General features: G+C 43.1%; 1 protein-coding gene across 5 annotated transcripts in view; it reads left to right on the top strand.

The window, feature by feature from the left end:
• The first annotated feature begins 1,602 nt into the window (after window positions 1-1,602).
• TSC22D2 (TSC22 domain family member 2) overlaps window positions 1,603-13,498 on the top strand; it is a 48,323-nt gene continuing 36,427 nt past the window's right edge. For 4 of the 5 annotated variants that reach the window (XR_015552137.1, XR_015552136.1, XM_087430397.1 and 1 more), the window contains exon 1: window positions 1,603-3,619. Coding sequence is in view for 3 of the 5 variants with exons in the window: in XM_087430397.1 (XP_087286523.1) it covers window positions 1,743-3,619 (1,877 nt within the window). In the remaining 2 variants the exon portion in view is untranslated. Of the gene's footprint in view, window positions 3,620-4,823; window positions 11,985-13,498 lie in introns of those variants that run through there. The other variant, XM_087430398.1, reaches the window with a different exon arrangement.

Here is a 13,498-nt window from a genome sequence, read left to right as displayed (position 1 = left end):
AGTAGCTAACATGATAAATTCGCCAGTACTTTCATAGCTGCTCTCTGTACTGGAACAAGAAAGGGTGCTTTCTGACTTGTTCTGGTTGTTCATAGCCCAATCCAAACCATATAACTCTGGCTCCAACTAAGAGTTTCAGAATAAACAAAGAAAGAAATAGTTATAACTATTTAACGCAGTGGGTTCTACATTTATGGAGCCCATAAGCTGATTTCGTGCTGAAAGTAAAAACAGTCTCAAGAGTTTAAATCGGTGACCTCCAACCTTTTTTTAAACTGACTTCACCCTGGGCAAGTAACCATCTCCTGATGCCATTGTTGGAGACAGAATTTCTGGCTGCAAGATCATTTTTCTGATTGAATCTGGCTTGCTGTTTTTGGTTAATCATCCCCATCTCTCTCAACATTTCACTCCTCTGACTATAGTGGTCAACATTTCTTTTGTGGAAAGACTTTTTAAGTGATTCAGTTCCTCCAGCCGTCTCCCTCTTTATCCTATCTAAATCCCACAACCCCCATGCCTATTTCCCTCGTTTCACTAAGATTTTGCTGAACATTAGACACAGCACATGACCTCCAGCCTTCCAGCGTCTCGAAACAAACCGTATAAAAACATTCGATTGGCGCGGTTGTAAGCTGCTCTAGGGTGGGAATCTGCGTCTTTAGCTCTTCAACTCTTAAAGACCTACAGAGCAAAATTTAAATTCAAAAATTTTTAAATTAAAAAAACCTCTCCCCTTTTTCACCCTTGATCCCCGCCCACCGCCTCCCCCCTCCAGCCTCCACGCGAAACTCCGCAGGAAACCGGAGGGGCGGGGCGGTGACGTCACGACGCCGGTGCGTCACGGAACGGCGGCGGCTGCGGCGCTGGCGGCGGCTGCGGCAGCGGCGGCATTTTAGTCGGCAGCGGCGGCAGCGGCGGGGCTGCTGCTCCTCCCAGCATCCCTGGCGCGGCCATTTCAGCCCCATCTTGGCCGAGGGGAGGGAGCTGCAGCCGCCGCTTCAGCAGTTTGAGTCTCAGTTTCTGCGGCGTCTGCGGACCGGGCGCACCGCCGAGGAGCCGGAGCGGCCACCGCCGCCGCCTCACGCGCCGGAGCGCCTCCGCTTTCGCCGGCCGCCGCCCCTCACTCGCTCAGGAGCCGCGAGGGGAAGCCGAGCCCGCCCGCGGGGTGGCTCCCCTGTGGGGAGGACGAGCCGGCGTTCCCCTCCCCCGGAGCGGGCTTCCGCCAGAGACGGCCGATATGGCCCGGGGCTGAGCTCCGCTGCAGCCGGAGGAGGCCGCGCCGCCCCTGCCTTCTCGCCTCGGCGTCCCGCGCCCGCGCTGACGCCGGCACCGGCCTGAGGAGCCGAGCGGGCAGCACCGCCCCTCACGCCGCCGCCGCCGCCCTCCCGCTCCACCCCCAGCCGGGCCTGCGGACCGCGCGAGGCGGCGGACTGCCCGCGGCGGCCCGGGGGCGGCAGGAGGACGCCGGCCCACCCGGGACCGCGCTCTCGCCGCCGCTGAGGGGCTCGCCGAGGCGCCGCGGCCGGGAGGCGGAGAGCAAGGAGGCGCCGGGCGGAGCGAGCCCGCGGAGAGGAGCCGCGAGGAGGATGCCGCGCGGGGCGGCCGGCGCCCCCAGCAGCCCGTGACCGCGCGGGCCCGGCCCCCGCGCCGACCGGACTTTGTCTTCGGGGCCCCTCTGCCCCGCCTGGCTTCCGGCGGACCGCAGAGGAGCGGCGTGCCTCTGCCGCAGGCCTCTCGCCATGTCCAAGATGCCGGCCAAGAAGAAGAGCTGCTTCCAGATCACCAGTGTCACCACGGCCCAGGTGGCCACCAGCATCACCGAGGACACCGAGAGCCTGGACGACCCGGACGAGTCGCGCACGGAGGACGTCTCGTCCGAGATATTCGACGTTTCCCGGGCCACGGATTACGGCCCCGAGGAGGTCTGCGAGCGCAGCTCCTCCGAAGAGACGCTCAACAATGTCGGGGAGGCGGAGACCCCCGGGACCGTCTCACCGAACCTCCTCCTGGATGGACAGCTGGCAGCCGCCGCGGCTGCGCCCGCCAACGGAGGAGGAGCCGGCCCGGCCCGCAGCGTGGCCGGGGCTCTGGCCAGTACCCTGGCGGCGGCCGCCACCTCGGCCCCCGCCCCCGGCACCCCCCCGGGCGCGGGCCCCTCCGCCGGGACCGGGACTGCGGCCCCCTCGCAGCCGCCCGCCGTCTGTAGCTCCCGATTCCGCGTGATCAAGCTGGACCACGGCAGCGGGGAGCCGTACCGGCGTGGCCGGTGGACGTGCATGGAGTACTACGAGCGCGACTCGGACAGCAGCGTCCTGACCCGCTCCGGGGACTGCATTCGGCACAGCAGTACTTTCGAGCAGACTGCGGAGCGGGACAGCGGCCTGGGCGCCACCGGCGGGTCGGTGGTGGTGGTGGTGGCCTCCATGCAGGGGGCGCCCGGGCCCGACTCGGGCACTGACAGCTCGCTGACTGCTGTGTCACAGCTGCCCCCGTCGGAGAGGATGAGCCAGCCCGTCGCGGCCCCGCCGCAGAGCTTTGGCGTTGGGCAGCCGCCGCCGCCGCCGCCCGTAGGTGGGGCTGTGGTTCCAGGCTCGGCTCCACCGCCGCCGTTCCTGGGCGCCGTGGCCGGGCCGCCGCCGCTGATGGCCGCCCCGCAGCCCAGCCAGCCCCAGGGGAGCGGGCCCGGCGGCCAGGCTCTGCCGCCGCCGACCGTCCCCCTCGCGCAGCCCGGCCTGGCCCTGCCGCCGCAGCCGCCGCTGTTCGCCTACCCCCAGCCTCAGCTGCCGCCGGCGCATTTGCTGCCCGGCCCGCCCTCCGGCCAGAGCGAGTACCTGCAGCAGCACGTGGCCGGCCTGCAGCCGCCCAGCCCCGCGCAGCCCCCGGGCCCCGGAGCCAGCGCCAGCCCCGCCGCGGCGGCCAGCCTTCCCGTGGGCCCCGGCCAGAGTGCCGCTTTGGCCGGCGCGCAGATGATGGGCGTGGCCGCCCTGCCCGGTGACGCCGCGGCGCCGGTGCCGGGACCCTCGCAGGGCGGCCTGGCCGCGCCGGGTCAGCCGGCTGGAGGGCCCCCGGCTGTGGGAGGTGCGGGGCCGCCCCTGTCCGTGCCTCCGCCGCAGATGGGTGGCGGCGGGGCGCCGTCAGCCGGGCCCAGTGGCCCTCACGCCGTGGTGCCCGGAGTTCCAAACGTGCCTGCAGCCGTGCCCGCTCCAAGCGTGCCTAGTGTGTCTACCACTTCTGTTACTATGCCAAATGTCCCCGCGCCTCTGGGCCAGTCGCAGCAGCTGAGCAGCCATACGCCCGTTAGCAGGAGCGGCAGCATCATCCAGCATGTGGGGCTGCCTTTGGCGCAGGGCACAGTCAGTGCACCAACAAGTCTACCACAGTCTGACCTAACCCAGTTTCAGACTCAGACCCAGCCTCTAGTCGGGCAAGCTGACGATACTAGAAGAAAATCAGAACCCCTACCTCAACCGCCACTTTCTCTCGTTGCTGAAACTAAGCCTGTTGTGAAGCCTCCTGTTGCAGATGCCCTGGCAAACCCCGTTCAGTTAACACCTATGAACAGTCTCACCACCTCTGTATTCAGCATAGCTATTCCTGTTGATGGTGATGAAGACAGGTATGGAAATCTATTTCAAATATTTGATAGGAATGCTTGGCCAAACATTGTGGTTTAGGATGCAACTTTGGAAGAGTTCTTTTTTCAGTTTGAGGCCTTTAGCATTTTTAAATAAAAAAGTAGTTTGTGTTTAGTAAAATTGGTGTATCAGTTCTTGAAAAGATATTAGCTTTAGATTGCTGTTGTAAAGATGTGTAATGAGAGAATTGGTGTTGTCACTGTTGTTTAAAAGCACTAAAGTGGATAGGGATGCAACATTGTTTATTCAAAAAGATGGATTTTAGCTTACTACTTTCAATTTAGAGGTGGTAGTTAGTAGGTTATGCTCCATAGGATTGTTCCTTTCTTAGGTATGAATCCTACTTCAACACTTATGGCAGAGAGTTTTGTTAGTGAATATCTGGAAAGGCTGGAGAGAGAATGGTAAAATGTCAGATCTGGCTTTGAAGATCATATCTTCGTTTAGCCTTTTAATAAAAGAGGATAGACGGTCAGGAGGTTTCCCAGTGATTTCTCTAAGATACTTTTTTTTAAAAGCAAAAAGCGTGTTGGCAAGATGTTCTTATTTTTCATCAGTTTTTTTACTCTAGGATAAGGAGCTATGAGATACTCGACAGTAGTAAAAGCTGTAGTTCTTGAAATTAGAATAATTTTGTAGTAAGAGTGCAAATGTCAGCAATTGGCTCCCTCTATTTAAGGGATGCTTTTTTAATGGTTTAAGTGCAAATTGGTGTATTGCCATACCAATCTACAACAGTTGATGATGTTTGGTTATGGTTTAATGAGGATTTTAAGTGATTTTGAGGAAATGTCACATGAAAATTTGACATGTAATGCGAATTTTTAAAAACTGATTTGTTACAAAGCTTTAAAATGACATTTAAAAAGTAGGTAGAAAGGTTCAGGTACTTTATAGTTAGACATTTACTTGCTGGGGTTTTTGTTTTGAGAGAGGTTAATTTTAGATGTATTAAAAGATTAAAACTATTTTTATGGATTTCTAGAATAATTGGTATGTAGGATACAATGAGACCTGTTAAAGCTTTTTCTTCCTGTTTCTTCTGAGTTCCTTCACATTCTTTTCTTAACTTTTCATTTCTAATTAGCTTTGTATTTTTGTTATACATTTCTATTGGCTTGAAAAATGCTCACTGAAATTCATCTCCTCTGCTTTTTATAATTCAAAGTTCATCTTTTTTTGTAGGTGACTTGCTTGTGGGGAGTCTTTCTTCCGTTTGAGAACTCTTAGAGAATACCACGTGTCCATAATTGAGCTCAGCTAGCTAGTCATTGAGAAATGTTATATGGATGGGACTACCAAGTAAAGAAACTGATTCCACAGGCCTCAGAAAAATCCCTCTTTACATTTGTTCCCATGTTTCACTTTTCACACGTAGGGGCACACCTGAAATGCAGATTGAGTTTATTTGTTCACCTTTGGTAATATTGAACAGGCATCTTCCCTTTCCTAGCTGCCAGAAGCCTGTTTTTTTCTGATGGGTTGGTAAATAACCATTTGCTTACCTCTCTGTTCCTGTCGTAGACTGCCCCCATAGCTTTTCAAGAAATGATGACTGGTTTCCCGACCCCCCACTCCCAACACATGCACGCCTATGAACGAAGAATGTATTTTGTGTCCTCTTCATACTCTCTGTTTACGGCATATGTAATTACATTCCCCAGAAGTTGAATATGATGATATGGCATGAAGCAGAGAGATCTGTTGATAAATGGAAACTCTGGGATGTATTCTTTAGAGTATGACCTCAAAGATGCATTTATTTTTCCTCTTACCTTATTAAAAGAGTTGATAATCTCAAGAATCTCATTTCCAAACATGTGAATGTTTGAACTACAGATACTACTGTATCACTGTTCTTATCAATTGCAGCAGTTAATCCAGTGCACGGGTTTTGATGTATGTGCAGTCCTATTTTAAGTGGCACTTCCATCCCCCACCGAGTCTTTTAAAATCTGTATTGCTTATCAAATGTGCATTTCTAATTTTTGTTAATAGTCTTTCATTGGTTTTTAATTTAACATGCTATTTTCCAAGATGTAATCTTACACATTTGACTATTTCATCACTGGACCAACACACCTGGTGAAGGAATAAATCCATTAAGTAGAAATAGTTTTGTTTTTTTAAAGGAAAGCCTTTGTAAAAGAGAAGGCATTTTAAAGTCGTATGCTTGAAATTAATAACAGTTTTTCCAGGCATATGTTTAAAGTTATTGAGATGAGTGCTTTTGAGGAGACAGTACTAACAATTGTAATTTTAAGTGGTGATTTGGGGTTGTCCTCTTAAACTGAAATCTACATACAGTCTTATTTGCAGTCATGCAAATGTAAAATGAAACATATTGGAGTGAGAGGTCTTGAGTAATTATGACTTAAACTTTGTGAATAGGTTGACAAATTTCAGATCCTAAGAAAATATTTGTAAATAAGATGTTTGCTTTTTAAAATAAATATTAAGATGTTAGAAAATACAGTCTGTTTGAGAAAAGGAAGGAAAATATAAGATTAGTAAAAATATTGAGGTGGTTTAGGTTGATATATGTTGAAAACTCTATCTTGTGATTTTGGTTCTTTTACCTGATACAAGGCTCTATATTGGCTCATTTTGTGACCATTTAAACAATCAGACTCTATGTTAATACATCTTAATAATATTATACCTTTAAGAGGGCTGATGGTTGTGTATACAAAGAAAATGTCTTCAAGTTCTCAGTTAACATTGTCTGTTGACCCTATATTATAAAGTTTATATATCATTCTGGCCTTTCTTATTAAAAAGGCTTATGGTTAGTTGTTGAGAATTTTCAAATTGATTTTGTGTAAACGGGAGGATGTAATAATGATTGAAAATATAGTTGATAAAAAAATGTGTAGCCACTTTTACAGTGAACATTACAAAATTGATTTAAACTACCTACACACTTAACAGTCTCTTTTTGGTAAATGAGGGGAGGTGCCAAATATTACCGGCCCTTTTGGAAAAGGAACACAGTACAGATCGTTTTCCATAGATAGCTGACTGATGTGAACTCTGTAGACCACATTCTGGGAACTCTTATGAATGGCTGCAATTGTGAACTGTCAACTGCAACTGAAAGACTGTTGAAAACCTAATCGTAAGGATCTCTTAGTGGCAGATATCTCTATATCTCGTTAATGGTTTTATTTGTGTAGTTTGCTAATGACTACTGATAAAGTATTATAAATTGTGACTGTTAAGTGGTGTATCCTGGTATGTGCTAAAAATACAGATTTTGTTTGTACAATTATGTATATGAGATATATATGTATGTATATCTCATATATATATACACACACTTTTTTATGGAGTTTTTTCTTTTCTACTTAATGTTTAAGTGAGGATTATGTAAATATATATCAAGAGGAAGAACTGTCACTCTTACCTTTGGTGTAAAATTTGTAGATACTTCTTAGAGCTCTGAAAGTCTTACAGCATTTAGTCTTTAAAAATGAAAGCTCCTTACTTGAATCTGTGTATTTCTTGGGAGCTTACATTTCTTTATATTCAATTGTGGAGGTAATTTTGCCCTTCCAGCTTTACAGTTGATGTTCAGATCACACACTAGATACCATCTTATGCCTAAGTTCTCTTACCAAGGATTTTGTAATCAAAGTGTAACATCCTGTGTATGAGTGACATTATTATTTAATGTAAAAACTGATATTGATGCATTCATCAGAGTGCCATGCTGATTACTAAAATATGTTAGTCATAAACATGGCTCTAAGTAGAGGAAATTATCATAGATTTCCAGAAAGGCTGATGATCCAAAAGTGCCTGAAATTCCCCAAACCAAGAGTTGTATCAATAGGAGTATAGCCTTTTTTATTCACAATGACATGTGTATTGTTTAAAATGTTGTGTGAACTAAATCTTACAGGCTGAACATTGGTTAATTTTTTAGAAAACCCAAGGGCTTGTGTGGGTGGATAAGACACACTCCAAGTAACTATTTTAGTAATGCTTGTTTTTTCCTTGTAGGGGAAGGAGGGTATCTTGAAGAAAATTGCCTTTATGAGAAGTCATTTTTTACAGTATAGTACTAGTAGTGGGGTATATATGTTTTCTGCTTCTTGAGAATAAATGTAATACCAATCTATTCTTTGAGAATTCTGATAGCACTAATTTGGAAATAGTAAAATATAATACTGGATTTATGGATCTGGTACTTGCGAATTTGGAATGGAGTTCAGTCTTGCAAAGAGATGGGAAGCAGTCATGCTCCCTGGTGTCCTCCAGTAACAAAGAGCAGCCCACCAGTCAGATGGTAAAGAAACCAAAAAGAATCTTTCTCCTGAGGAATGGTTGATAGGGGAGTATGAAAGGATCTTGACTTTTCTTTCCTAAAATGGCAGAAGTTGGAGGGTTGTGGGGGTAAGAGAGTGATGGCAGATAATCAAAACAGACGAAAATAAAGTGAAATGACATGAAATATGGTCTCAGAAGGAATGGGAACACTTGTTATTAGTGAGCAACAGTAGTCTAATTCCTTCTTTTAATACTTGTTTTAGACCAGTATGTATTTCCTTTTCTGAACAGATACTGTTTATTTCTTAATTGCATTACTCTTTAAATACTTAAGTATGAGAAAGAGAGGCTTTACCAAAACAAATTGGTCTGGGTAAATGTAGCTTGAATGATGTTGTTTCCTATGTAATTTCTTATTAATGAGAAGAGCAGATTTTCAATAAAAAATCTTACTAGTTAAGTAAGTATTTAAGGGCTATGTGTAGCATAATTCCTGATTTGGAATAAATCCTTTGTTTGGTTTTTCTCTATACTAAACTAGAGTACTTGTGATTTGAGGCTGCCCTTTTAGATGGTGTAAATGAATTACTGCACCCACAAAGAATATGCATACCTGAGTCGTTGGTATAATTTAGGTCTTTCCCACAGCCATTCTTGAACATACCAGATTACTCATTATTTGTTATTTTCTTAATCTGGCATTGCTTAGGGCAAAAATTGGGAGCTTCCATAAAGATTTAGGAACAGTAACCAATTTGTATCATTTCTATACATCATTACATAACTTTCATAATATATTTCAATGTATACATGTCAAATTTGGCTGGTAATTTAAAGGTATATGGTTATCTACTTTATCTCTAAAAAGTATGTGCATAATTTCTACTTTTAAATCAAATGAATTAAATTTCATCTATGCTGCTCTGCATTGCTTACCTCTCAAATTTAAAGCCCCAAATCAGATTTAAGTATTTAGTTTTATTTCTTTGTACCCAAGGTAACATTTATTAGATAGAATGAACTCTCATTCTTCACGTTGTACGTTTATATATGATGGTTACCTGAAAATTCTGCAGATCGTTGAGTTAATAATTTTAGTAGTATTCACCTAGGATATGAACTGAGTAAATATCTTGCTAATTTATACTAATCACAGTAGGTGAGACAAATAAGTGAAGTCTGAATGTTAAATTACTTAAAGCCTCCTTTCTCTCAAAAGCTTTCACTAAAATTTGACTAAAGGATATTGAAGAGAAACTGCAATTAATGTGTCATTATTGTAAATAATGCTGGTGAATTTTAAATGATATTTTTAATGTTTTAGGCTATCCTTCATTAGTACACAAGTAAATTGTTTAATCTGCGAATGAAGGATACCCAAAGCAAAGTTTAAAACCAACTAGGTACTCAAGTGGAATTAGAATTCAGTTGTACTGAATGGTTTTGTAAGTTAAACCAAAACAGATCCTCGCTTGGTATATCATCTACCTAGCCTTTGAAAACAAAACAAAAACAAAAAAGGAGAGGGGGGCTCTTGATCAACTAAAATCAATAGTGTGTTTAATTGTGTATTAGCATATCATGTGAGTGACCATTACAGACAATGGATTGAGACATGCCTGGGCTGAAATCCAACTGTGCTGCATACTTGAGGCATTTGACTTTGAGGTAGTTATTTAGCCCTCGAAGCCTCTTGTTTCCCCATATGAAAAATGGGGATAATACCTACCTTGGAGAGTTTGAGAGGATTCAATGAGGTATGCAAGTAATTTGTGAACAATCCTTACATAAGACAGTGTATGTGACAAGCATCCATCACAGAAACATCAATAGTTCAGTATCCAGACTGCTCTCCCAGGTCGTCCCTTGACATGTTACAAATCATACCAAGAATCTTCAGTTTTTTTTTAAAGATTTTTTATTTATTCAGTTTTTTCCCCCCAAAGCCCCAGTAGATAGTTGTATGTCATAGGTTCACATCCTTCTAGTTGCTGTACGTGGGACTCGGCCTCACGTTGGACGGAGAAGTGGTGCCTCGGGGCGCTCCCGGGATCCGAACCCGGGCCGCCAGCATCAGAGCGCGCGCACTTAACCGCTAAGCCACGGGGCCGGCCCAAGAATCTTCAGTTTTGATCTGAAAATAATTGCATGGTACAGATATCGTTTATCGTACCAGAATAGTCGTGGTGTGGTAAGAATTACAGCAAATTGTGTTCTAATCCTGGCTCTTTCACCACTTTGGTTTCTTTGGTCAAGTCATTTAACTTCTCTCAGTTTTTCTCATTGGTAAAATTAGAATTTGAGACTTGATCAGATTTTAAGTTTTCCTATGTATGAGTCCATACATTTGACGTGTTTCGTGAGATTGTTGTCAGCTTAAACCTTCCTTTTAGCAAATCCTTTTCCTGCCACCGGACTATTGTGTGACAGAAAAAGAAGTTTGCAAATATGTACTCTAAGTTGAGTGCCCAAGAAAACATTTAAAGCGACAATATGTCAGTCCTTCGACTTTCTTTGTGTTCTATGAGTAGTAAGTACTGGGATACAGAAATAAGACTATCCTGCACTCTAAGATCTCAGGCTATAGGAAAATGTACACTTGGATATGTGTTAGAGGCTGTGATGGAGTAAATATAAGGTGCTGATGGGAACAGTTAGGACATCACGTCGGATTGGTGTGGGGAAGAAGTAGTTAGACTGACTTCCATTTAAAATTAATTTATTCCCTGCATAGGTAATGCACTTTTACAGTTCAAAATTCAAAATATACAAGAATATAAATTGAAAACCTCTCTGCCACCTCTGTCATCCCGTCACCCAGTTTCTGTCCTCAAAAGCAATCCAATATTGTGCATTCTTCTGAAGCTAACTCTTGAACTGAATCTTAAAAGGGTTTTTCAGATTAGGTCACTAATAAGAGGATGACTATCCAAGTGGAGGGAGAAGGCAGTTTGTGTAACAATGTCAAAGAGTGAGAATATGTCAGATTTGGAAAATGATGTGATTATTGATGGAACCCGGGGTGAAGGGCTTAACTGTCATGGTAAGAAGTTGAGATTTTTATCGTAAGTTTATGATTGCTATTAAAGGTGTTTTTTGAAGCTTTTATCGTTAAAGTAGTACATATCTTGGAACCATGGCGATACCCTTTTCAGTGATTATTCTAACTTTTAAGTAAAATCTTGTGGTACAGTTGTGTCTAAGGAAATCCTGGGGGAGCTCTGAATCCCAGAAGTCAGGATTCTCATCCAGTGGCATGTACTAAATAGCTTGGTTTACCTAGCTCCAAGTTTAAGTATTCTGTTTGCCTCACTGTTACCTTAATGATAATATATTTGGTATATGTTAAGATACTCTACCAAAAGTTGATTTTTATACAGCATAATTTTGGAAACTGTAACCTTATATTAAACACAAACCAGGCTTAGTTGTGGCAGGCCCTGTGTATACATAATCTCATTTGATTTTTTCAGCAACTGTAAGGAAGTCTTTTCCTCCCTTTTTTATGGATTAAGGAAACTGAGACTTTGAGCATTTGAGTCACACAGCATTAAGCGACAAAGCATAGCTTCAGACTCAGGCCTTCTAAGTTCAAAGCCAGTGCTCTTGGATATTCCCAGAGTCAATTTTGTTTTTTATTGCTTTGCTGCCTGTAAGATAGGAAGAAAGAAAAGCTGCTGTAGCCACTTATCTGTTGTGTTGTAACCATTTACCTAAAGGATCTTTTTAATCATTTAAAATCCCTAGATGATAATGTTGGAGATGGCCCTTGTTGTTGTTCTGCTTATTGTATGTCCTTGGGTTCTATTTAGAGATTCTCTGAAGTTGAGTTTTGACGTAAGAGAAGGAGAAAGTATTCGCTGAGTGCAGTGTTCGTGTACCTCATCCTTTAAGCTGCGATTTTTGTAGCATAGTTTTGAGGTATACTATATATGTATGTTTTTCCTCTGTTATAGTTACCCTACAAAGATAGTATCTTAGTAAAGCAGGTAGACATATGTCACATTTTGAGTCACTTTGTGATGTACTGGTTTCGTGTACTTGGAAACTAATGTGACAGACTAGTGTATAAAGTCAGGGAGAAAAGAATATATTTTCTTCATTGGTTTTGAAAAATGTCTACAAATAGGAAAACAGCATTTTTATTTAGGTGGCTGATATAAATTCAGAATAAACCACACCTCAGTCTTCCTAAGAAGTGCTTCATTGGCTCTATACTTAGATTAGTAGTTTACCTTGACATCAAATATGTTGTTAGAAAACTGATTTAAAATTTTATTTTTTGGGCAGAAGAGAATTTGTGACTAAAGCTGCATAAAACTCATTATTTCTTTCTAATAAATTTTTAATATGTCAGTTGCCTCTTGATGCCTTCAGATTTCATAGACTGTAATGTAACCTTGAAATGATCCCCATTAACAGTGTTTTTCTTGGGCTCTTAATTTCCTCGGTTTTATGCCATTCCAAAACAGAAGCCTTTGATGATCAGGCCTTTCGGTATTTACAAATGGCTCTTTTGAAGTTCTTGATCAGCTAGGTTTCACAGACTTGACTCCTTTAATCTATGCCTGTTAATCAATGTTTTGAGACTAATAATTGTTGCTATTTGCTAAAAATCCCTCAGTTTATGGATAACATCCCAGCTGAAGTATTCAAGAAACCAAAAATTTCATATTTTATTGTAAGACTTTCTAAATGTTTATCCATGGAATCTAGACTATTTAAATTTTTCTGTAGTACCTACATTGTATAACTCCATACAGCTTCTTCATTTTGAATATATGTAGAAAGTGATTAACTGCCAGCTTTTGCAACCTTAGTGTATTTGTTCTGAGATGTTCTAAAGACTTTAGTTCCATTTATAGTATTTAATTTCACAAGTTCTTTTCTTGCCCTAGGATCTACAACTAACTACAGATATGCTCTTTTTTTACTTCTACATTTGACTTATGAGAAATGTTTCATTATTGGAGTGTATGCTGTAAAAATGCTGGAATTTTGTAACTTAAGTCATATGACTTCATTTAAAACAGATTTATTTGGCATATGAATTTGATTCAAATTAAATATATATGTATATATTTTTCTGAAGTCGGGGGGTCTGAAGTTCTTTTAAAGAGAGTCATCCTTCTAAATGTATTATAGATACTCTTTAATGAATTTTAAATTCCAGACTTGCAGAGTAACTTCCAAGTTTACTCTTTGTTATTCTCTTGTATTTACTACCTTCCTCTTGGAGTTACTCTGTTTATTTTAAACCCAAGGTCTCCAAACAGACCTGTGCGAATAGCAGACTTGTTCCCATATGGTCCTGGCTAAGCCTGGTAAAAAAGCCAAATTGAGTTTTCAGTTGGTTCAGTTGGCTTCATTTAATTTGGCAGCCTGATTTTTAAGTACAGTGAAAAAGGAGCCTGACAAATATATCTTGAGAGGACACAAGCTGTTAAATAAACAGTGGTTAGTAGCCTCTTAATCCTTCCTTGATATTAGTTGATCTAATCGGTGCCTTTGATTGCCTTAGACCTAGTCAAGAGGACAGTAGAGAAAGGGTTAAAAAAATCGAAAGGAGTTGAAGTAGGGTAAGCAAA

The sequence above is a fragment of the Ceratotherium simum genome, chromosome 5 (assembly GCF_057802395.1).
Source record: "Ceratotherium simum simum isolate JZ-2026a chromosome 5, ASM5780239v1, whole genome shotgun sequence".
NCBI classification, from domain to species: Eukaryota; Metazoa; Chordata; class Mammalia; order Perissodactyla; family Rhinocerotidae; genus Ceratotherium; species Ceratotherium simum.
Note: the sequence above shows the minus strand (reverse complement) of the source record. Positions and strands in the feature narration are given on the sequence as shown.